The sequence below is a fragment of the Gopherus evgoodei genome, chromosome 7, assembly GCF_007399415.2.
Source record: "Gopherus evgoodei ecotype Sinaloan lineage chromosome 7, rGopEvg1_v1.p, whole genome shotgun sequence".
In the NCBI taxonomy this organism is placed as follows: Eukaryota; Metazoa; Chordata; order Testudines; family Testudinidae; genus Gopherus; species Gopherus evgoodei.
In genome coordinates, this window is record NC_044328.1 from 77,143,964 (window position 1) to 77,169,674 (window position 25,711).

General features: G+C 45.7%; 1 protein-coding gene across 1 annotated transcript in view; it reads right to left on the reverse strand.

Annotated features, from left to right (window-relative positions):
* The window catches only part of FANCD2 (FA complementation group D2), a 146,395-nt gene that overhangs the window by 99,411 nt on the left and 21,273 nt on the right, over positions 1-25,711 (reverse strand). Inside the window, 7 exon segments of the mRNA XM_030570879.1 lie at positions 373-482; positions 7,169-7,276; positions 10,769-10,900; positions 14,274-14,408; positions 15,312-15,356; positions 15,358-15,456; positions 24,359-24,394. Of these exon segments, the coding sequence (XP_030426739.1) occupies positions 373-482; positions 7,169-7,276; positions 10,769-10,900; positions 14,274-14,408; positions 15,312-15,356; positions 15,358-15,456; positions 24,359-24,394 (665 nt within the window).

A 25,711-nucleotide genomic window follows, 5' to 3' on the forward strand; every position in this document is an offset into this window, starting at 1 on the left:
CTACTCAAGAATTCATTGTTTTTACATCCAATGACTGTATTAGCCACAGAAGCTCATGTTGCACTGACTGTCTACAACAATCTCAAATCTTTTCCTGACACAACTCCTTCTGATGCTGATCCAGGCATCTCAGAATCAGCATTATCAGGAAAGCAGTAGCAGGACCAGCAGCAGGAGAGCACTTTTTCAAGGGATACACAGGACAATAGTCTGCAAAAAATGTTTTTCAGTGGCTTTGTTCCAGTGAGCCTTAAAGTAACCATCACAAATGATGTGATTGTCCCATTTCTCCTCCCCTCTTACTAGCTCTGGTTATATCAGTCTGGCTAGAGCAGGTTAAATGACAGTTGACAGGTTCTATTCCTTTCCCACCTCTTTGCTGCCATGCTGCCTGCCACGGTAATAGCACCAATAATCCCCATTTGTTTATACTTTGGAACAGTGCTAGACAGCCACTTTCTGATCACCATATGCATATCGTCCTGCAGAGAGAGAGAGAGAGAATGAGGCATTACAAGTAGTCACCATGTATGCATTTGTGTGTGTTAATGGCACTGCTGTGAATATCTCACTTTTCAACGTCTGTCCTCAAAGTTTGCAATAGAGCTCATTTACTTCCCTATTAATTTCCTTCACACAACAGGGCAGCCAGACCGTGGGAAGTACATCCTTGTAAGGGAAAACAGATGTTGCGACTGACTCTAACAGCAACCCAATGCAACAGGGCAGTGAGTTTCAGCTGGCCTGTCCAGTTGAGTGCACCCCAACTCCCGAACGTCATAAATTGCGTCTAAAAGGTGTCAAATAAGATATCAGCAGAAAGCTAATATCCTACTGATCATCAATATCATTGGGTGGTACGTATGGATGACAAATATATATTTGGAATTATGTTATCAAACTGTGCCTGCCAGGCAGGACTGAAGTTACCCCACACTAGACATAGCAATGTGGTTCTGTCACCCTGAAGTTATTTTCCAAGTTACATTAAGAAACAATGGGAATGCAATTTACATAGAAGGTAAACAGGACCAGCAAGCCAATAAGGGGAGGAGATAACCACTCAGCATCATGGCAGGGAGAGGGGCGTGTAGGAACAGATCAATTTGCATTTTAGCAAACACCAGTGAGTGAAAAAAACAGCATGGAACGTCCTTTACCAGGAGACTCCATGTCGCCTACCTCACAGCTTGAATAAACTTTTCTTTGGGGGAAACCCTTCAGAAGAATCCATTTCAAAGGTTCACTGGACTATAAAAGAAGGGCAAGGAATCCCAAGTGGCCTAAGACGACAAAGAAACCGAGCACTTTGGACCTTCTGGGAGATCCTGGTCAGACAGGTGCTCAGCCATCGGCTGGAGGGTAGATTGGCAAGCAAACTATCTTGAACAAAGACTGCAGCTTGCCGAGTTGAGTCTTAGCCACTAGAAAGTATTTTTCACTTTTATTCGCTTGCAACCATTTCTAACACTATACTTGATATCTGAACTCACTTAAAATCCTCTCTCCTTTTATTAATAAACTTGTTTTACTTTTAATCTAAACTGACCCAGTGCTGTGTTTGAGCTGAAGTGATAGTATACTCCAGTTAAAGTGATAAGCTGAGCACGTTTTGTCACTTTAGAGGAGCAAACAAACATTATTTCTCTGAGCATTCCAGGAGAGGACTGGATACTTCAGAGAAGATGTTTTTGGGGAAATTTGGGACAGAGAGTGTGTTGGGGTCACCCCTGCATAAGGTAACTGAGTGACAAAGCATAGAGTGGGGCTGTTGTGTTGTAGATAGGCTACTGGAGTCAGAACTGCTTAACACAGAGACACTCAGAGCGGGCTTCTCTGTAGGTTATCAGTGTCCTGGTGGTGAATCACAGCAGCAGAGCATTGAAAGCACTCAGAATACAGAGCAGGTAGTGACACAGTCCTTCACTGTCTGGGTTGCACTCTGGAATGTGACAGTGACATCCTTTACTATGGGGACACTGGCCACACATCCACAGTTAAAGATGCAACTAATGTTCCAAAATTAGGCTTGTTTTGACCTTTGTTCTAGTTATTTAGTTGAAGGAGCTATTAGTCCAGATTTTTTCTGTTTTTAATGAAAGTGTTGAGAAGGATATTTTTATTTGCAGGCTCTACACTGTTTCTAGGGTCAGGTCTCTCAACTTCCAATTTTAACAATGAAATAAACATACTCAAGATTTTTCAGCTACTTTTGCCTGACCACTGGCTCATTGACGGATATGAAAATTCAGACCTACATATTTGAACATGCTGTTGTTACAGTGTAATTAACTTGTTCCCTGGGATGCTGTATAAGCAGCTGGAAGTCAGTTCAGACATAAAATGGATTTGGTAACACACATTTGTCCTTGAGTTTCAGACATAGACTCATAGACTCTTAGGTCAGAAGGGACCAATCTGATCATCTAGTCTGACCTCCTGCACAAGGCAGGCCACAGAACCCCACCCATCCAATTTTATAACAACCCCTATCCCAGGACCGAGTTATTGAAATCCTCAAAATTGGTTTGAAGACCTCAAGCTGCAGAGAAACCACCAGCAAGCAACCCGTGCCCCACGCTGCAGGGGAAGGCGAAAAACCTCCAGGGCCCCTGCCAATCCGCCCTGGAGGAAAATTCCTTCCCGACCCCAAATATGGCGATCAGCTAAACCCTGAGCATGTGGGCAAGACTCACCAGCCAGCACCCAAGAAGGAATTCTCTGCAGTAACTCAGTTCCCATTCCATCCAACATCTCCCCGCAGACCATTGAGCAGACCTATCTGGTGGTAATCCAAGATCAATTGCCCAAATTAACAATCCTATCATAACATCCCCTCCATATACTTATCAAGCTTCGTCTTAAAGCCAGGAAAGTCTTTTGCCCCCACTACTTCCCTCGGAAGGCTGTTCCAGAACTTCACTCCCCTAATGGTTAGAAACCTTCGTCTAATTTCAAGTCTAAACTTCCTAATATCCAGTTTATACCCATTCGTCCTCGTGCCTACATTAGTACTAAACTTAAATAATTCCTCTCCCTCCCTAACGTTAACCTACCTGATATATTTATATAGAGCAAGCATATCCCCCCGCAGCCTTCTTTTGGCCAGGCTAAACAAGCCAAGCTCTTTGAGTCTCCTTTCATAAGGCAAGTATCAGAGGGTAGCCGTGTTAGTCTGGATCTGTAAAAGCAGCAAAGAATCCTGTGGCACCTTATAGACTAACAGACGTTTTGGAGCATGAGCTTTCGTGGGTGAATACCCGCTTCCTCAGATGCATGTAATGGAAATATCCAGGGGCAGGTATATATATGTGTGCTAGCAAGCAAGCTAGAGATAACGAGGTCAGTTCAATCAGGGAGGATGAGGCCCTGTTCTAGCAGTTGAGGTGTGAAAACCAAGAGAGGAGAAACTGGTTCTGTAATTGGCAAGCCATTCACAGTCTTTGTTCAATCCTGAGCTGATGGTGTCAAATTTGCAGATGAACTGAAGCTCAGCAGTTTCTCTTTGAAGTCTGGTCCTGAAGTTTTTTTGCTGCAGGATGGCCACCTTAAGGTCTGCTATAGTGTGGCCAGGGAGGTTGAAGTGCTCTCCTACAGGTTTTTGTATATTGCCATTCCTAATGTCTGATTTGTGTCCATTTATCCTTTTCCGTAGAGACTGTCCAGTTTGGCCGATGTACATAGCAGAGGGGCATTGCTGGCATATGATGGCGTATATAACATTGGTGGATGTGCAGGTGAAGGAACCAGTGATGGTGTGGCTGATCTGGTTAGGTCCTGTGATGGTGTCGCTGGTGTAGATATGTGGGCAGAGTTGGCATCGAGGTTTGTTGCATGGATTGGTTCCTGAGCTAGAGTTATTATGGTGCGGTGTGCAGTTACTGGTGAGAATATGTTTCAGGTTGGCAGGTTGTCTGTGGGCAAGGATTGGCCTGCCACCCAAGGCCTGTGAAAGTGTGGGATCATTGTCCAGGATGGGTTGTAGATCCTTGATGATGCGTTGGAGGGGTTTTAGCTGGGGGCTGTAAGTGATGGTCACATTAACACCACCCTATATCGAAAACCCACCGACCGCTATGCCTACCTTCATGCCTCCAGCTTCCATCCCGGGCACATCACACGATCCATTGTCTACAGCCAAGCACTGAGGTACAACCGCATCTGCTCTAACCCCTCCGACAGAGACCAACACCTACAAAATCTCCACCAAGCATTCTCAAAACTACAATACCCGCATGAGGAAATAAGGAAACAGATCAACAGAGCCAGACGTGTACCCAGAAGCCTCCTACTGCAAGACAAACCCAAGAGAGAAACCAACAGGACTCCACTGGCCATCACATACAGCCCCCAGCTAAAACCCCTCCAACGCATCATCAAGGATCTACAACCCATCCTGGACAATGATCCCACACTTTCACAGGCCTTGGGTGGCAGGCCAATCCTTGCCCACAGACAACCTGCCAACCTGAAACATATTCTCACCAGTAACTGCACACCGCACCATAATAACTCTAGCTCAGGAACCAATCCATGCAACAAACCTCGATGCCAACTCTGCCCACATATCTACACCAGCGACACCATCACAGGACCTAACCAGATCAGCCACACCATCACTGGTTCCTTCACCTGCACATCCACCAATGTTATATACGCCATCATATGCCAGCAATGCCCCTCTGCTATGTACATCGGCCAAACTGGACAGTCTCTACGGAAAAGGATAAATGGACACAAATCAGACATTAGGAATGGCAATATACAAAAACCTGTAGGAGAGCACTTCAACCTCCCTGGCCACACTATAGCAGACCTTAAGGTGGCCATCCTGCAGCAAAAAAACTTCAGGACCAGACTTCAAAGAGAAACTGCTGAGCTTCAGTTCATCTGCAAATTTGACACCATCAGCTCAGGATTGAACAAAGACTGTGAATGGCTTGCCAATTACAGAACCAGTTTCTCCTCTCTTGGTTTTCACACCTCAACTGCTAGAACAGGGCCTCATCCTCCCTGATTGAACGGACCTCGTTATCTCTAGCTTGCTTGCTAGCACACATATATATACCTGCCCCTGGATATTTCCATTACATGCATCTGAGGAAGTGGGTATTCACCCACGAAAGCTCATGCTCCAAAACGTCTGTTAGTCTATAAGGTGCCACAGGATTCTTTGCTGCTTTCATAAGGCAGTTTTTCCATTCCTCGGATCATCCTTGTAGCCCGTCTCTGAACCTGTTCCAGTTTGAATTCATCCTTCTTGAACATGGGACACCAGAACTGCACACAGTATTCCAGATGGGGTCTCACCAACGCCTTGTATAACGGTACTAACACCTCCTTATCCTTGCAGGAAATACCCCGCCTGATGCATCCCAAAATCGCATTTGCTTTTTTAACAGCCGTATCACATTGGCGACTCATAGTCATCTTGCTATCAACCAGTACCCCAAGGTCCTTCTCCTCCTCCGTCGCTTCCAACTGATGCGCCCCCAACGTATATCCAAAATTCTTATTATTAATTCCTAAATGCATAATCTTGCACTTTTCACTATTGTATTTCATCCTATTTCTATTACTCCAGTTTACAAGGTGGTTCAGATCTTCCTGAATAGTATCCCTGTCTTTCTCCGTGTTAGCAATACCCCCCAGCTTCGTGTCATCCGCAAACTTTATTAGCACATTCCCGCTCTTTGCGCCAAGGTCAGTAATAAAAAGGTTAAATAAGATCGGTCCCAAAACCGATCCTTGAGGGACTCCACTAGTGACCTCCTTCCAGCCTGACAATTCACCTTTCAATACGACCCTCTGAAGTCTCCCCTTTAACCAGTTCCTTATCCACCTTACAACTTTCATATTCATTCCCATCTTTTCCAATTTGACTACCAGTTCCCCGTGCGGAACCGTGTCGAACGCCTTACTGAAATCTAGGTAAATTATATCTACCGCATTTCCTTTATCTAAGTAATCCATCATCTTCTCAAAGAAGGAGATCAGATTGGTTTGACATGATCTACCTTTACTAAATCCGTGTTGCAATTCGTCCCAATTACCATTGACCTCTATGTCCTTAACTACTTTCTCCCTTAAAATTTTTTCCAAGACCTTGCATACTACAGACGTCAAGCTAACAGGCCTATAATTACCCGGATCACTTTTATTCCCTTTCTTAAAAATAGGAACTACATTAGCAATCCTCCAGTCATACGGCACAACCCCCAAGTTTATCGATTGCTTAAAAATTCTCGCTAACGGGCTCGCAATTTCACGCGCCAGTTCCTTTAATATCCTCGGATGGAGATTGTCCGGGCCCTCCGACTTCGTCCCATCGAGCTGTTCAAGTACGGCCTCTACCTCAGTTGCGGTAATATCCACTTCCATATCCACATTCCCGTTTATCATCCCTCCATCATCGCAAGGTTCCTCACTAGTCTTATTAAAAACTGAAGCAAAGTACTTGTTTAGATGTTGGGCCATGCCTAAGTTATCCTTAACCTCCATTCCATCCTCAGTGTATAGCGGCCCCACTTCTTCTTTCTTTGTTTTCTTCTTATTTATGTGGCTGTAGAACCTACTGATAACAAAGCTCTGAAATCTAACACTTCACCACAGCGATGCAGCAGAGAAAATACTCCTTTGAGGAGAGTAACTCTTTAGGGGCAGAGTCTCTTTTGTTTCTGTCTTACAAACCTTAAGTAGCCTTTTGGAGAGAAGCTTCCCACAGCAGACCTACTGAGGATGCAGTAGCTGAGCTATGCTTCCTGAAGGATGCCTAGGGTGTGCAGAAGCCAAGTTCTGCTACTGTGCCCCTCAGAATGTGTGCAGGAAGGGAGTGTCTCTCCAGTGGAGCTAATCAGGTATGCGGTAGCAGCAGGGAGTTCCTTCTGTGTGGAAGACGAATGAGCTCCACAAGAGAAAAGTCTGGAGCAGGAAAGGAGCTCACAACCATCAAACTTGGGGGAGTGGGAGGAGGAAATTTTAAAATTAAAAAAAGGTACTGTGCACCAGAAATCCCTACATGCAAAAGGGCTGTATGGGCTGCACCATCCTGGGCCTGGCTGCTGCTGTCTCCATAACACACAAGCTCTGCAAACTAGCACAGCAAGGGGAGAAAGACCAGGGACTTGCTTCCTTCCTGTCCCCATTGTCTCTCTTCCCCTCGACTCACCTGAATATAGTTGTCTTCCTGCCTCTGGCTGAATGCCAACTCGCCAAGAATGTAGAAGAGTTTCCGAATTTGCTGTGGATTCAGTTTCTCCGTATAGTCTAAAATGTTCTGTAATAGAGAAGTGTTAAAGCAGCCACAATACTCTGACAGGTCCTTCTCACACTCCAAATAGCACACCTGATTGTCAGTAACAAGAATTGCTACCACTGTGAATTCAAATTAAAGAAGCATCCATGCATATGTCACCTTTGGGCTACATTACTGCAAGTCCCCATGACTGAGGCTGAAAGGGATGACATGCAAAATGTAGCTGCCTGCTTCCTCCATGGCTTTGGTCACTAGGAGCTTGTTAAATCTGTGCTCCAATTCTTCTATTGACACCCATTCTGCTTCCCTTGCCACTTTAAGGCTTTGATCCTAGTTTTCAAAGCCAGGTCCCAAGTTCATTAATGATTATGGTGTGATGGAGAATAATACGGAAAATGACATAATGCCATTCTATAAATCAGTGGTGTGGCTTCATCTGAATACTGTGTGCAGCACTTGACACCCCATCTCTGAATGGATATTGTAGAACTAACGGGGGTTCAGAGAAGGGTGACAAGAATGAGCGAGAGCCTGGAGAAATTCTCTTAGGAAGAGAAATTGAAAAGACTCGGGTTGTCACCCTACAGAGTGGACAGACAAAAAGGGACATGACAAAAGTCTATAAAATAGTGAATGATCTAGAGAAGGAAGATTAGGAGGGCTGTTTGCTCCTTGTTCTTGTGATGAGAGGGGGAGTTCAATGACACTGAAAGGTGCCAAACTCAAAACAGATAAAAGGTGATTCAACCATTGGATTTTGACAAAAACTAATATTCTGGTAGTGATGCCTACAGCGAAGGTGGCCTAGCACTTTCCATTACAAGCCTCTGTTTTCAACTGCTCATAACTTTATCAAATTTTAACTGTTTAGATTGGAATTTTCTACACATGGTCTCTGCCTCAGGCTACTTTTTTTCCTTTTATGAAAATGGTTGTTTCCCAGAACAAGGCTAGTTTTTCCACTACTTGGTAATTTTGCTCATGTTAATATTTTTATCCAGCTATTTCTCTGAAAAGCACTAGCAAGTCCATGATTTGGAGCAGGAATTTGGAATTTGCAAGGGATGATCTTGGGGTCAAGGAGGTGCCGTTTGCTGTCGCCATGAAATGTATCAAATTATAAGCCTCTCAAAAGTGAAAATTGCACACACTCAGTAGAGCTTTATGGAGGATTCTTGCTAAAATCTCTGAACATTCTGTGTGTGTTGAGTATGCTCTATCCCCATAGAGATCCCTATGTGCCAAATACACTAAGCATCCTTGACCTCTACAGAAAATTGTTATTTCCCAGAACAAGGCTAGTTTTTCCACTACTTGCACAAAATATGCTCCCCAGACTCCACTGAGCCTCATACAGATGAGGCATAAAGCTAAAGCTCTGGGTCGGTTGCGATGCACTACTGCTGCTATCCCACAGTTTGGCTTAGGGGAGGATATACTGGGTTGGCATTAGGAGGAGACTATGAATTTTAGTTTCAGCTTTTCCACTGACTAGTGTTATGTCTGTGCTCTTCGGGACCCTTATTATTGAGCAAATCCTACCAGCCCTACCTCTAAAGGCAGGAATATATAATTTCCCTCCATTTAATGAGGGGGTAAGCAAGAGGTTGCACAAGGCCACTTGTGGCAGAGCTGAGAATAGAACACAGGTCTCTAATATGGCAGAGCCAAGCCTCACCCATTCAGCCACGCGTGAGGCACAGTGTGCCAAATCTAAGGGCTTTGCTGGCCTGTCTATAACCACTAGACCATACTCCCCTCCAGAGCCAAGAATAGACTGCAGAATTACCAACATTCCCCTGCTGTCTAGTAAATAATTATGTAAGTTACTTGGAAAGGTGCACTGCATTCCCCCTAATGATTGGTCCACAGAGTGTATTAGGCTGTTATCCTCCGACTCTAACAGTTGTTCCTTAGCTGGAATGGTAGAGGTCTCTGCTGTGGATACAAAGGTCCAGCACATGGAAGGGTCAATATGGTTCCTCATGAAGGAATTTCTAACTTTTTTTCCATTTTCCTTTTTAAAAATCCTAGCAAGTTACATAAAAAACCCCTATATTAAAAATAAAGCCAAGTCATTCTCAGTTAGGAAATGCTTGATTTAAGACTCCCTACACAACTTTAATTTGGTCGCCTGTGTGTAGGCCCCATTCAGGGTACAGGATGGGCAGTGGTTCTGTCCCTGTTAGCCAAGCCCATTATAATGCATATGCACAAGGAAAGCGAATTAAGGTCGCATGGGCAACCTTTTTTCTGACACTTTCTAACTTTTGAGGGCTGGACTTTATGACCTTAATGTTCTTTTACCAACTTCTTAAAAAATGCAATTTGTTTTTTGTATTTTTAAACAAACACAAAAAACAGAAAATCCTTCACAAGGAATCATATTGATTCCCCCAACTTGGGTCATCACAGGATTTGGATCTTGAGATCCACAGCACAGACCTCTATCACTTGTGCTAACGAAGTAACTGTTAGCATCAGTAGGTTGTTATCCTCAGTGTGGGTCAGGCACTAGAGAAAGATGAGAGACACACACATGCCAGTGGGTTTCAGAGCTATCTGCCAAAAAGCAGAGGAATCTAGAGACTCAGGACTCTTGGGTTTAATTCCAAGTTGTACTCTAGATCTTTCTGGCCTTGTACTCCCCATGCCACAAGTTTGTCATTGTCTCCCCCACCTACCTCCATTTCCTGCAACCTCTCCATATTGCCTCTCAGGCTCCTACCTCATCCCCACCCCTATTCTTATCCTCCCATTCCCCTATAGTCCCAAGCTCTTATCCCCAACATGAAACAGCAGTAGGTCAAATCATACTAGAGAACTTTTAGTGTGCAGCAGCAGGTCCACACAGTTACTGCATGACACATTGGAGTGCTGTAGATTTACACTTGTAACAGGACGGCTGGGCCCTGTGATTAAAACAGGTCAGTTCCCCTGTGCTAGAGCAGATGCTCCCAGTTGAGCTAATTAGAGGTGCGAAGGCTGCACCTGGCCTATAAAGGGTCAGAGTGTATTCCAGTGAGGGCAGAGCTGGAAGGGGAACCGCAGAGAAAAGCTGCAGGGAGAGAGGGTATCTGCAGTGGTCCCCGAGGACAGGAGTTGGGGCTGGGTAACGAGACCCAGCCGAAAGTTTTGATATTCTTTTTGGGAGAAGGCAAGTCAGGCCTTCCATTTCTTCAAGCTACTCTGAGACAAGGAAGGGATAGTACCTCAGGAAGGAGGGGCTTTGCTCAGCTTAAGGCTGGGTGGAAGATTTTTTTTTTGTGTTTGTTTTTAGTACTTTGTGTTAATAAAAACAGATCCCACAAGGAGGCTGTAATTGGATGAGAATGACAGTGTGGCATTTTGAGGGACCCTGAAAAAGAGAAGAAAACAAAGGGCACTGTAGAGCAACCTCTGGCATGATGGGGTGCCAGGAGGCAGCCTGCCTGTTACAACACCCGCTTCCCACACCTAACTCGTCCTATAGACAAGCCCTAAGTGTGGACCATTCACAAGCAGATACACTACCTTCACAAAGGTGGCATAGCGTATCAGTGAGGAGGTATGCAGAGTCACCAGGTCAGTGAGCACATCCAGAGAAATGTCCACTTCTACATCATTTCCACCGCAAATGTGAGTCACCAATGCACTCACAACCTCCTGAAGGAAAAACCCACAAGAAACCAAGAGTGAAAAGCAAATAGAAAAATATCTGTTCTGTACCAGAAGACCCTTGGGACAACAACAAGTATATGCTACACCATATAGGATGACAACCAAATAACAAGTCATCATAAATTAAAGGAAAGGGCTGGGATCCATAAGCTTAGATGAGAAGTAGTCTCTTTTGCCTAGGGCTCAGTACAGCTTTAATATTGTGATTACTCCATCCTTTGAGACTGCTTCCATAGCTATGCAGTGTATATGGCGTGACACTGCACCCATATTCTTCGCAGTGATACTATTATGATATGATTATGACATAATTATAATGTATTTATGCAAGATAAGTCATGTGAGGTGTCACTAGAAGGTTATGATTTGCCGAACCAGATTATCTTATTGTATGCAGTATCATTTTTGTATCTGAAGTTATGAATATTGACTATATCTGTATTTCAATGCAGTTACACCTGGGTAACACCCAGTAGACAAAATGCTTTCAGTCTAGATAGTGGGTGGGGAAGAACCTATTCAGAGCAATGGCCATTAGGAAAAAACAATGGCCTTAGGAGAAGCTTATCTCCCACCTGGTGAGCCTTCTTGTGAAAGCTCCAAAATACCTGTGTGTGACATGTGATGAGACCTCTCTCTAGACTCCATCTTGGGATATCAGTATTTTTCCGCAGACTGGTCTGGGAACCAAACTTTGAGAACAAAGGGTTCCCACTATATGCAAAAGCTATATAAGACAGGGAGCGACATCATCTAATTTGTTTCGCTCCCCACACAAGAAGCCTCCTGAAAACACCTGAGAAACAAGGACTTAATTGCGGAAAGTGCTGGACCCAGGCTAAAGGGATTTTTAGCCTGTGAATGAAAACTGGGGATTCCAAGCTGTAAAGCAAGTGCAGTTTGCCCCTTAAGAATCTGCAGCCTCCTTGTATCATCTCTTAGGGTGAGATCTGCTATTCATATTGAATCTATTTAGTGTATTAAGCTTAGTTTGTGTTTTTTGTTTATTTCTAGGTAATCTGCTTTGACTCGGTTTTGCGATCACTTATAATCACTTAAAATCTATCTTTTGTAGTTAATAGACTTGGTTTTGCTTATCTATACCAGTGAGTTGGAGTGAAGTGTGGGGAATCATAACTAGGGGAAAAGTCTGTTGCATATTTCTCTCCACATTGAGGGAGGGGGTGAATTTCAAGAGCTTACACTGTACAGTTCCCTTTGCAGCGTAAAACGGTATAATTTTGGGTTTATACTCCAGAGGGGGTGTGTGCCTGAGGAGCTGAGAGTAGCCTTCCTATGCACAGGCTGGTCCAGAAAGCCTGCTTGTAACTGCAGCTGGGTGTGCCCTACCTTATGGCTACTGCCGAAAGTGCAGCTGGAGGGCTTTGCTGCTTGCCATAACAGTACAGCGTGAGAGCTGATTAGTCAGCAGGCTCAGTGGTACCCCAGTTCCAGGTGGCATCCCAGGGGGAACCCATCATATATGATTTCCGTCTGCCATGGTCCCTACTCCATCCCCATCCAGATGCTCTGTCTCTCAAGTGGCCCCATCCACAAGCATACTTGGTTGGCAGTCCTGTATAGAACATTTTTATCTTCAAAGTACTATACAAATGGTAACTAATTCATCCTCCTCAAGTACTACCCACAGAGTTCAGTTCTTAGCCTCTGATTTCATACTAGGCTTTCTCTTTCAATCATCTTAACAAAGCAGCAAAAGAATCCTGTGGCACCTTATAGACTAACAGACGTTTTGGAGCATGAGCTTTCGTGGGTGAATACCCACTCTCAGATGCATGTCATCTTAATCATCTTAACCTGTCCTTTGCAGTACTCCACTGCACATTTCTTTTGACACCTGTATTTCTGCAGTCTTGAACAAGAAATCTGTGGCTTTGTCTCAGATTTGTTCACATAAAGAAATGTTCAAAACCAGAAAGTCATACTGAAATTCAACTGCATCTCTTAACTCCCTCTCAGTTCAGAGCACATCTAATGTCCCCAATCTTGGCCTTATCCTTAGCCTGATACCCAGTCCTTCAAAGCCTTTGGCTCCATAGGTAACTGCCTGTTTCCCTTCTGCGCTCATGCTTGCAGTGCTGGGGCTTCCTGATCACTCTTCCAGGTCTCATCTTTCCAGATTCCAGTACATAACAGAATGCTGCTCCCTGCCTCAAGTGAAGTAGATCACCTCCAATCTCACACACCTTACTGGACTTCTCCATCATTTCCATAAGTAGAGTAGAAGAAGAAGAGAGCGTGAGCCTGGAGCACTGGGCCTGGTGCAACATCTAAGGCCTGAACCAGAGGCTGTGAACCAAAGCCAGGCCATGGCTTAAAGCAGATGTTTACAAGTTCACTGCCCAGTACATGAACTTGACAAAGTTGTTGCTAGTGTACTAGGCACTAGATATGCACATAAATATATTTCAGATAGTACAGATACATCCCAATCTAGTACAAGATAAGATGGTTTGACAAAATAATGAATAGGGAAGTTTTGTCTGAGATATCAGGAATAAGGGGAGGTAATAACAGATGTCATAAAACACGTAAGGTGGTGTTTAAGTTGTTTATCCCAGTTGTTTGTCTCAGTCTATAAATGTCAGGGTATCTCGTCTTAACTCTGTGTGTGGCCTAGTGGACAGATTCCTGCTGCTGACTGACCTACTCCTTGCCCCTGGGGACTCATCTGTTAATGTACCTGTAAAGCCAGTCTCTAGGACTGTGCCTTGAGGGCAATAAACCTGGCCAAGGGCCTTTGTCACTACACGGGGCCTGTGGTCTCTCTTTATGAGTAAAGGTCTGCTGAACTAGCAGGCTGCCTTATCTGCTGCTAGTGCTGATAATATTGGCGCTACAAGGACAGAAGCAGTGGGCAGCCCGAACAGCATTACTGAAGCAATGACATTCCTTCCTTCAGCACTCTTCTCTGTATCAGCTTCTCTGTTTGTTCACTCTACTTAATTTAGCACGGGTCTCCTCTATGTCATTCCTTAAAGCCTGGCACTAGCGCTGACAGTCATTTTCTTTGCAGCTCCTGCCATTGCAAACAGCTCCCTGACTCGCCATCCCAGTTCATGCAAACTGAAAGTCTGGGTGTTCTCCCCTACTCACACTTCAACTTGTTCCTCCATTTATTATTTAACTTTGTATCTGCATTATTGAGTTTATATAGCATTTTCAGAAGCCATTTCAGTGAAAGATATTGTACAAAACAAGGTGGAAATATCTGTAACTCCTATGCAGAGAATTCATTAATTTCCAGGTTTTTTGATGTCCCTGATTTGATCTGCAGCCTGTCAGAACTCATGTTTAACAGAGAAAAAGTATATGCTATTATATATTTCAAATATACCTGCTGACAGTAAGAGTCAAAGGCTGCAAATGCTTGCTTGTACATGCAGCTGCCAAAGGAGACGACACATGGATCAGCAGAGTGCAGAAAGGTCTGAGCCAGTGACAGGATTGATGGGAAGAAGTCTTTGATAACCTGAAAGACAGACAATATGACAGAGACATGAGATTCCCATCATTACTATTTGCTTTCAAAGCTTCCATCCCTCATTTTATGAGTCCCAACTTGAGGAATACTGCTCTTCAATCTCAAGATCCCTAGTTAGTTTAGTAGGTGATTCCCTGGCCCCTAACTCTTCCACCTCACTAGATACAGGCTGACCCATAAACAGATTCCATTTAGATTTGTGATCTCTAGAGGCCTGCTTTGCTTTCAAAACAATGAAGAACTGTCCACACAAGAGCTTTTTTGAGCAACAGAATACAGCTGCACTGGTGCAAAACTATCATGCAGACTGCTGCACCAGTTGTAAAATGGGACTTGAACTGGGTGACTCATGAATGTCAGTTTACAACATTCTACATGCAGGTTTCACTGGTGCAGCTAAACTAGTAACTAAAACCCCTAGGGCAGACAAATGCTCAGTCTTCATGTCCTGCTTTAAGTTGTAGGTAGGCACTGTTTGTCCATATTCATGGTCCCTTCTCCTTGTAACTATAGGCACTCAGGTCAGACACATGTACACATCTAAATGCAGACCATTTATACTTGCAAGAAGGTATGGGTTTAAAAATGTAAAGTCTAAGAAAAATGTGAGCAGAGGCAGCAGTGTCAGGCCTTGGAGGAGAGGGTCACTTGTGTAGGGAGACAGAGAGCAAGAGGGCTTCCTAAGATCTGCAGAAGAACCAGAAGCGTATCCTATGCTGCAGGCAAGGGATGGGCAGTTCTTCTCCAGCAAATCTTGGGAGGTCCACAGAAGGTCAGCAAGGTCCACAAGACAAGCTCTGGAAGTGAGTCTTTGTTTCTAATCCGTAAAGAGCTAAATCACAATCTGCCACATCCCAGTGTGCAGAATCTCAGAGTAGTAGCAGTACTCACCAATGAGTGATTTTGGAAGGCGCTCTGTAGCAGCTGCTCTGGCACACAGGCCCAGTGGAATCTTGTTCCTCAGCACTCTCTCAATTTGCTTCCTGCTCTTGGTGTTTGTAGTATGGATTAGCAACAGAACTATCAGGTCCAGAACCTTTCAGAGGAAATAATCACTAATCATATATTCATTACGCAGTGGAACATAAAATTTCTTGCCAATATTTCCTTTCTGCTAGCAGTGTTTCCCACAGTTCTCAGCTGCTCTCCTCTCTCTGCAGCTCATGAAGGCAGATCAGCATTTGGTGCCACACAATCTGGCCCTGCTCCTTCTGCAACCACTTGGTGCCAAATGAGTTAGTCTCGAACTATAACTGTTGCATAATATCATTAACAAATATTCCAGAGATAACAAAATAAGATTAGATCAAGGAATGCTTTTACGGTAGACAGTCACTGTCCCATTGTAACAAGTCCACTTAACATCTGACCTTTGATTCATGAACCATCTAGAGTGGGTAGAATTGTGGGAATCCCTGCTAGCAGAAAGGAAATTATCATTAAGAAAACTTCCATTCTGCAGTCCTCCATCTCCCACAATTCTGGATGTTTGGGAAGTAACAGATGAACAGATGTAGGGAGTGTTATGAAACAAAACTTCAAGAGGAAAAAAGTACCTGCCTGTAGCGGGGTGGTTACCCGCTCCAGCTCTGACAGGGTTAAAGCCAGTCCTGGGAGAGGACTGGAGGGCTGGGAGAACAGCCCAGGCTGAGTGGGAAGCAGGCTCAGCTGGGGCAAGCCCCAGTTAGAGCACAGCTGGCCCTGTAAAGGCTTGAACCAGGAGCTCAAGCAAACAGTCTCTCTTTGGCTGTAGAGGGAGATGGGTCTGGCTGCAGGGAGCTAGAGACAGGATACCTGAGTGCAGCAGGGCTGGGGAAAGGCAGAGGAGCTGGGGAGCTAGCCTAGCATTGGGCTAATAGGCACTAAGGGTTGCAGAGGGCAGCCCAGGAGTAGGCAAAGGCAGCAGGTCCAAACCCAACCTTCCCAGTGATGAGCAGGCTAATACTGCAGTCTGCCCCAGGGTGCGGGGGCTAGACAATGACTGGCAGTAGCCGTATACTGAGGCGAGGTGGGAATAGTGGGTGGGGGTTCCCCGGGAAGGGGAGACCCTAAGACTGAGGGGTTACTGCCAGGGGACAGCGCCCCAGATAACAGGACACCGGGTCCAGGAGGGACACAGGGGCCAGCAGTAAGGCAGATCACCAGCCTGCAGGGGGCGCTCCAGGATGCTGAAAGAGCTAATTCTCTGAGACAACCAGCAGGGGGCATCGCAGGGGTGACTCCACACGCTTACACTGCCTTTTTGTTAGCTTACTCGAAAGCCTGCAGCACCATCCTGCCAAAAGAGGTGCCTGCAGAAGACAGAAGGTCCACACCATAGTGCTTAAAGAAGAAGATGTTAGCTGTAGACCACTTTGCAAATTTCTGAACTGAACCCACTTGCTTGTTCCACCCATGAGGTTGCTAAGGATCTCATGGAGCGTACCTTAATACCTTCTGGGACAGGAACCACTGATGATTTATAGGCTTCCACAATACATAGTCTAATCCATCTATCAATAAAGGAACTGGAAGCTCTGAGTCCCTGGCATTTTGGGTGGAAGGACACAGATAGAAAGCCCGATTTTGTGGATTCTGTATGTTTGAGAGATTTTCAAAGCTCTTCCAATATCTAAGGTGCGCCATGTCTTCCCAGCTGGATTATAACAGAGCAGCTTGCCCATTAAATGAAACCAAACTCAGATCTCCTGTTCCAGTCCAGGAGCCCCCAATGGGGCCAAGTAAGAGGGCAGCACCTGGAGGCTATAAGAGGCCTGGCGAGAAAGAAACCTGGGGAAGCAAGGCAGACTGGTTCAGTCAGGAAGAGAAGAAGATTAGAGCTGCCAGAGAGGGAAGGTGGTTCCTGAGGAAAGGGCTGAAGGCTGGAAACAGCAAGAGGGGGTTGCTGGCTGGTGTCCCCAAGCCAAAAGAGAGAGGGACACAGGGCAGAAGGAGCAGAGGGAGATGCCTGCTGGCTCTAAGCCAGAGAGCTGGAGTCAAGGGCCGGAGGAAGTGAAGGCAGGGAAAGAAGGGGAGTGCTGACATCTCCTCACCAAAGAGCTGGTCCTCGGAGGAGTCATAAGAGGGCCAGGGAGAGTGAGGGATGCTCCCAGCAGAAAGGCTGGGAAGAGCAGGGTTCAACCCCAGAAGTAAGAGCTAGGGTGACTGTCCAGGCAGAGGAGGACTGACAGGAGTCCAGTGAGAGCAAAGCTTGGTTTTAAAATCTACATGGACTGGAGCGATATGGACTGTGTTTCAGGACTTTTGCCTTCTGGACTTTTGCAATTCGTTGTGTTAATAAACTATGGTTAGGGACTACATGATAAGCTTATATGGTGAGGTGAAGGGTCAATTGCTAAGCTGCCCTTAGGGAAAGAGGAGGCCTCCTGGAGGAGGCTACTCATTCACACGGATGTTGTGGTTTTAGACAGAACAAAGGAAGCACAGCCTCTGGGAAGTGTGGAAGAAAGAATTACCTTAGCAAGAAAGGATGCTGGTGTCCCAAGCCCCACCTGACCTCACAGAACACTCAGTAAGGCTCACATATGGATAAGGCTTACAGCTCCGACATTCCCTCCTGGCAGACATGACAGCTACTACGAACAAGGTCTTAACGAAATAAAGGAAAAGGCCGACACTGGAGTCAGAAGCTCAAGGGATGGCTTGCAGGGCCCTCAAACTAGCATTAGGTCCCATGCAGGGAAGACTGGCCTGAGACTACTAGTCTGGCTAATCAGACTGCTAGAAGGAATCTGGCTACCTGTGGATGGTCTGCAAGGGGGCCAACGATCCTACAAATAGCACAATACTAAGAGCAGACACCTGACATGAAATGATACTCAGCTGAAGGTCTCTGTTTATGTCTTCTTAGAGAAAGTCCAGAACGGCTGGAATTCCAGGATTTCTGGGATTTACATTGTGCTCTTGGTACCAGTTCGGTTCAGCAGAGCTGTGTTGCAATCTACATGTCCATGAATTCCTACCCACCTCTGTTGGTATTGCTTTGGAGTCACCTAATATGAAATGGACATGAGCAAGAAATTCAAAGAAGAAGAAAGAACAGTTAACTTTCCGTAAGCGGTGTTCTTTCGAGATGTGTTGCTCATGTCCATTCCACAACCCACCCTCCTTCCTCCCTTTGTTGGAGTTTTCTGGCAAGGGTGGGGGGAGCTGGCGGTGCTCCTTATACCACACCATGGCGGGCGCCACCCCAGAGAGCGCCAGAGCCGGTCCCCTACAGATACTGCTGAGGGAAAAACTTTTTGGCACCGGTGCATGTTGCAGCACACACACCTAATTATGGAATGGACATGAGCAAGCACTCAAAGAAGAACAAGACCTTTAGTGCTCCCTTCTCAATGGTTAGGCCGTTAGTTGAAGCTGTTTTGGGTCTGGTTGAAGAACAGGACCTTTGAAAGGCTGTCCAGTATCCACAGAACCTGGAGCGGGAGTTCCAGTTTCAGCTCTATCAGGCTGAAAAACCAAGGTTTCCCTGTCCCATGAGGAGTTATAAGAATTACCGTCATCTGCTCCTCATTTTATTTTCTGAACCACCTTTCTCAGTAGCAGAAAAGGTAGAAAAACATCAAGTAGGCCCTCTGTCCAACTGTGTCGCTCAGGCATCTGTGCCCATGGCTCTGGGGTTTGCCTCACTTGTGAAGTATTTGGCTTCTTTGCATTTGTGCGATTCACAAATGTCAGTTGAAGGGACATAGAACGTCTGAATGCTGAGTCCCGATTCAGGCATCACTTGGAGTGTTCACCCTGAGCCTGGTGAGACCATCTGAAGTGGTTCAGGGCCACTTTGATGTGGATCATCCTGAGGAAAAGGCAGAACTGTTACATCTACCTCACTATTTCCATTGCTTCCACATGTAGTGCTGGACGCCTATGTTCTCCACTGGTTGTTTAAATATGCAAAAGTAGTCATATTGTCTGATTGAAGCAGGACATGGTTTCCCCTCTAGAGTGAACTGGAACCTTTGCCAGAGCTAGCTGGACAGCTCTCAGCTCTAGGAGGTTATGTGGTTTTGCCTTTTCCTCCTAGCTCCAGAGGGCCCTGGCTCTTTGGGTCTCCAAGTGAGCTCACCAGACCTCCAGGCTGGCCTTGGTTGCGAGGATTAAAGGATCTTGAAAGGCAGATGGACATGCCCTTGCAGGCATTATCATGGGCTGACCACCAGTGTAAGGAGTTAAATACCTGTGTTGGAACCCATACTTGATCTTTCATATGTTCCCAGGGAATGGTCCACACCTTTCGTATGAAGGCTTGAAGACATCTGATGAGTGATTGTGCCCATGGAGTGACCCATATGCACAGGATCACGAATCCTAGCACAGCACAGTGCTCTGGTAGGCCTGCTGCATCTCTGAAGCAAGATAATACATTTCTGGATTTCCTGAAACCTTTCTAATGATGGGTAGACCTCTGCTATCAAGGTGTCTATTTCTGCTCCCAGGTGGTTATGCTGTTGGATGGAACAGAGAACTTTTCTTGGCATTGATGATGAAGCCATGCACCTGGAGGAGAATCAACATCCAAGATGTGATCCTTTGCATTGCTGGAGTTCTAACTGGGATGTGGTCAAGAATATGGTACAGGTGAGTTCTCTGAAACCTGAGTCTGACTATTACCACCATCTCTGTAAACCCTGGTGGCCAAAGACAGGCCAACCAGGAGCATTCAGTACTCATAATGTTTCCTGCTGTAGGCGAACCTCAGAAGTCTGCGGTGGCACAATCGGATGGGGCTATGGAGATGTGTGTCTGCAAGAGGTACTGAAGTCAAGAAGTCCCTCTGGACAGGGAAGACACCGTACAGGCCAGGGTCTCCATCAGAAACATGTTTTCTTCATCCACTTGTTCAGCCTTTTGAGGTTGAGAATGGCGCTGATACCCACCATATGCTTCTCTACGATGAAGAAGATGGAGTACAACCGGCAAACCTTTTTTCTGAGGGAACAGTCTATCACGCCAATATTCAGAAAATTAGATATTTCAATTGATCCAGAGCATGTTTTACAGAGTCATTGAAACCTGGTGACTGGAATGAAGAATGGATGGAGTGGAGCCCACAGTTCGAGAGAATATACCTGGCTCACTATTGCCCTGATTAACTTCTCTGTGGTTGAAGAAAACCATTTCTCTAGAAAAATGGGAAATTCTGCCTCCTCGCTTCTCTCCTGGGCAGATGCCTACATGATCTTAGTCATAAATTAGATTTTAGGGGAGCTGAGGTCCCTCTGGACTTTCCCCTGGACTTTGACCCTACTGTCTTCCCTTGGGGAACCGATTGTCCCTTCGCAGGTACCTCTGTGAGGACAAGTAGCGAAAGGAGCATCTCTGTCTGAAGATCAGACTACATTCTATAGAGAGAATTTAGTGGGGAAGGAGAGACTGTTTGGATTTTGTTGCATTGACTGAGACCACTTTAGCTGGCTTTTCTCCAAAAAGGACGGAGCCCCAAAACTTGGAGACATAAGACCTGCTTAGAGTAAGTACCCACCTTCCAGGGTCAGAGTTCATAGGTGGTGTCTGGCAGCTTAGCTGGAAGCCATGGCTCAGGCTGAGAATCTCATTGCATCCACTGCAGTGCAGCTACAATCACTATTCATAGAATCATAGACTATCAGGGTGGAAGGGACCTCAGGAGGTCATCTAGTCCAACCCCCTGCTCAAAGCAGGACCAATCCCCAGACAGATTTTTGCCCCAAATTGCCCCCATCACGGATTGAACTTACAACCCTGGGTTTAGCACACCAATGCTCAAACCACTGAGCTATCTCATCCCCTAACGATCAGTCACTCGATCTGCTGGCAATGCTCCTACTTATACAGCCCAAATGCTGTTAGCCTTCTTGGCAACAAGGGCACACTGTTGACGTCATATCCAGCTTACCGTCCATTGTAACCCCTAGGGTCCTTTTCTGCAGAACTGCTGCCCTAGCCACTCGGTCTCTAGTCTGTAGTAGTGCATAGGATTCTTCCCTCCTCAGTGCAGGACTTTGCACTTGTCCTTGCTGAACCCTTATCAGATTTCTTTTGGCCCAATCTTTGGCCCCCCTGCTATCCTATCCCTACCCTCCAATGTATCTATCATTCCTCCCAGTTTAGTGTCATCTGAAAACTTGCTGAGGGGGCAATCCACGCCATACTCCAGATCATTAATTTAGACACTGGACAAAACCCGCCCCACTAGCAAAAACTGTGTTAGACAGTCATTTTAACATGGAGCCAAAGTCAGGGTGATCTCTCTCCTTAAGGGCTTTGTGATCTCGCCAACCAGGAGAGATGCTCTTGCAAAGCAGGCAGCTGCTCCCAGGGACACTTGGTAGGTGACAGAGGAGGCTTCAAAGTCTTGTTTGAGAATGGCCTCCATCTTCCTATCTGTGAAGTGCAGAGGATAGAACTCCCCTTCTGAGGGGCTAATCGTATCCCTGGGGAGGGATGCAACAGCAGTGTCAGCCTTTGGTATCTCAGCAATGGAGCCTTGGTTCTGGAGGTTATGGAGCTGACATCGCTCTAGTTAACCATGCTTGCCATTAATTGAGTTACTCCACTCACCTCCTGGAAGGAGGAATGAAGGAGTATCACCCGCCACTGGGGAGGGTTTTGATGGAAAGAAATTGACTCTGAGGCTCACTCTCAGGAGCCTACTGAGGTTGTGTTGAATCTTGCAGATAATCTTACTGCACATCGCTGACATTCTCCAGGGGAAAAGCTCTTAGCTAACCTTTTCCCCTGGCCTGTTTGGCGTCAGAGCCAGACCAGCTCGCCTTCTGCAGGGGGAGGAGTCAGAGGGACTCAGACCTTCTGGATTTTGTGTGCATTTCTTTCCCCTTCAGATTTTTTTTTTTTTTTTTTTTTTTTTTTAAACTTGGGAGTATAGAAGCTCTACTGTTTGCTTGGGGAGGCCACCTATGACTTGGCTCTCCTAGGGCCTGGAACCCTCTTGAGAGGTCATGGCGTGAACATAGGAGGGGGAACTAGTCAGGGCCCACCCGGACAGATGGGAGGGAGGGGGCTGAGTAGAGGCCCTGCTTCTTTTCCAGGGCTTGCTCAGGACCCTACTTACAACTTTCAGGGAGGCAGAGGACAATTGTGGCCCTTGCAATCCTCCCCTCTTAGTTCTGCAAGAGGCCCCGGGACTTATCCTCTTAGTCAAGTGGTCAGGGTTCTCCTGCTTCTGGAGCCTCTCCCTATTCTGCACTGGGTTCCTGGTCCATTTTCCCCCATTGAAGTCACAGCTGCATTAGTGATAGGGACCTAAGTTCCCTCTAAGCTGTGCGGCCACCCAGCCGTCTATCAAGGGATGCATACTTCAGGTGCCCCTCTCGCCACTGACGCGCTGCTCCCTGCCTGCCACTCTGCCTTGGAGCTGATCCCAGGAGCCTCTTGCTGCTATGCACGTGCAGGGGGAGGGGGAGAGGGGGAGGGCTGATGTCAGGGTGTTCCCCCCCCCGCCCCTCTACCCCCTCTCTGCGAGGATGTGGGGGTGACAGAGTTCATGATGTGGGATGAAGGGAGCTTGCTGGTGGCTGCTGCTCTGTCAAAGGGCAATGTTCTTAAAGGGGCAATGCATGTCTCTCTCACACACAGACACTGTGTGCCTCTCTGTCTGTCTGTCTGTCTCACACACACACACACACACACACACACACACACACACACACACACACACACACACACACAGAGTCTTTCACAGTCGCCTGCCAACACATATTTGTATTATCGTTGCTGTTACTTCTTGATACTTCCTGCAATGCACATATATTCTCTAATTTTATTTTTTCAAAGGGCTGTTATTTGTGTTTCTTGACTGGTCTATGCATTTTATAATTTTTATTTCTCTCTTACACTTACATTTAATTCTTTGAGTAAATGAGTTCTAAAATCCCTAACCTTTCCTGGCTGAAGTAATTATTCCTATGGTAATTTTAAAAAAATATTTATTTATATCTGGTTTTTTTGTTTCTACTTACTGGTGGCGCACATCCACACATTACCTCGAGCATTTGGTGCACGTAACAAAATTCATTCTGCATATGGATGGAAAAAATTAGAGGGAACATTGATAGGGACCCCACTTGCCTCTCCGACTCATAGCCCCAGGACCTAACGAAATCAGGGACAGAAGGCTGTGTGCAATTCATCGTCTGCCAGGCCTGGGAAGACTGCTTCACAAATTGAGCACTGCTTGGATTTGACTCAGTGCTCTCTGGCTGCTTGGCCGTGCCTGTAAGGAGCAGAGGAGCCAGCAGGGTGGGTTTTGCAGCGGAGGCTCAGGGACGGAGAACCTTGCTCCCCACTGCCCAATCAACAAGGCAAAAAAGTTTAAATAGAAGAAGCAAGGCCAGGATGCACAAACGAACAGCCACTGTCTGCTGCCACAGAGGCAGAGAACCGGCAGCAAATCGAAACATGGAGGTGGGGGGGGGGGGGAGTGACCAGAGTGTGTGGTGCCAAAATGCTCATCACATCTGTGCACTGCAGAGAGACGAGAGCAACTGAGATGTCCAGAATTGGGGGAGATTGCTGGCTGCAGAACACTAAAGAAAATAAAGACTAAAAAGAACCATCCATTTTTCATCAGCTCTACAGAGAAAGTTTGGGGTTCAATAAGTCACTTAACTGACTGGTCAAACTCTAGTACCACAGGTGGAGGAGAGAGGTGGATTAAGAGGAACCCGTCTCTCACATGACTTTCAGACTGGCTGGATGCATGTTATTAAGAATGTTCAGGTGTAAATAAAATTCCAGAGTAAACCCAGTAAAACCATGGAGAGAACAAATGCATAGAGACCCACAAGATCTCTTGATCACTGGCAGTCTGATCTCCACAGCAAAACCTCCAATCCTGTGGCTGTGAACAAAGCAAGTGCCCTTGCTAGTGTGTGTCCAAGACAGAAGCTCATAACACATAACAGCTACAGCACAGGAAGAGTCAAAAGAGGCATTACCTTATGGTCAGACACAGAGACAGTGTTCTCAATAGCCTAAGGAGAAAAGAAATAAACAAACAGTTACAATATTGTTCTTAACCTCTGAAGATAGGACAAGAAGCATTGGGCTTAAACTGCAGCAAGGGAGGTTTAGGTTGGACATTAGGAAAGTCTTCCTAACTATCAAAGTGGTTAAGCACTGGAATAAACTGCCTAGGAAGGTTGTGGAATCTCCATCATTGGAGATTTTTAAGAGTAGGTTAGACAAACACCTGTTGGGGGTGGTCTAGATAATACCTAGTCCTGCCATGAGTGCAGGGGACTGAACTAGATGACCTCGAGGTGCCTTTCAGTCCTAGGATTCTATGACTAGTGTAAAGTAATAACGGACTTCAAAACGCACACATCCTACACAATGGAATATGACCAGACTGGCCAGGCAGATAGCAAAAGAAATATTGCACCTGTCAGTTTCTCTTATCTGCAAACCCATTAATCCAGGATACTGGATTGCATTAAATACTGCAGAGTCTGGAGGCAGTTCCTAGAGCTCTCATTAAAAGCTAGCTCCTCCTCCTCCACCTTCCCATATGAAATTTTTCCCGAGTAAGAATAATGTCTTCATTGAGGAACAGAACATTTCCCTTAAAAAAAATACAAAAAAATTCTAGCCACCACACCATGTAAAATTTGATCCAGTGCGGGTGGCTCAGATGGGTGGGCACACTATTTTGGGGAAAAAAACTGCCAGATAAACAGAAAATTCAAACTGCAAGATAGAATGAACGTTTCTCACTTTCTCAAAGCGTGTCTAACACTCTGGTATGGCTGGATGCAGCTGGCAGGAAGTATTCTAGGCACAGGGAAGGGAAAGAAGGCATGCCTGAACTCGCAGCACAGTATATTTTCCTCAAATTTCTTCTCTGATTCCTCAGTTTTTCCCTCATTCTTGCACAGATCCTGAGTAACATCTCCACTTGCATATGAACACCTTACATCACAGGATGTCTGACTTCATCCAGTTATTCTTTTAAGATCTGCTCTCTCTCTCCACTCCTACATCCTCCCACATGAATAAATGTGCAAATTTACAGTTTGACTGAGGATACTCTTAAACAACTTCAACCTTTGAAAAAGGAATTGAAATCCTAAATCAACAAAGAATTGGGAACAAGAAACCAATTCCAGCCTCACGGTTTATACCCCAGCTCATCATTACAAATGGAATTTTGTCCCCTCTGCAGGATCAGTCCCTGCTGGACATTTCAATAGTGCATTACAAACATCAATTACCAAGCTAATCCTTATGAAGAATAGCAATATCATTACCCCCACTTCACAGATGACATGACTGAGGCCCAGATAAGCTAA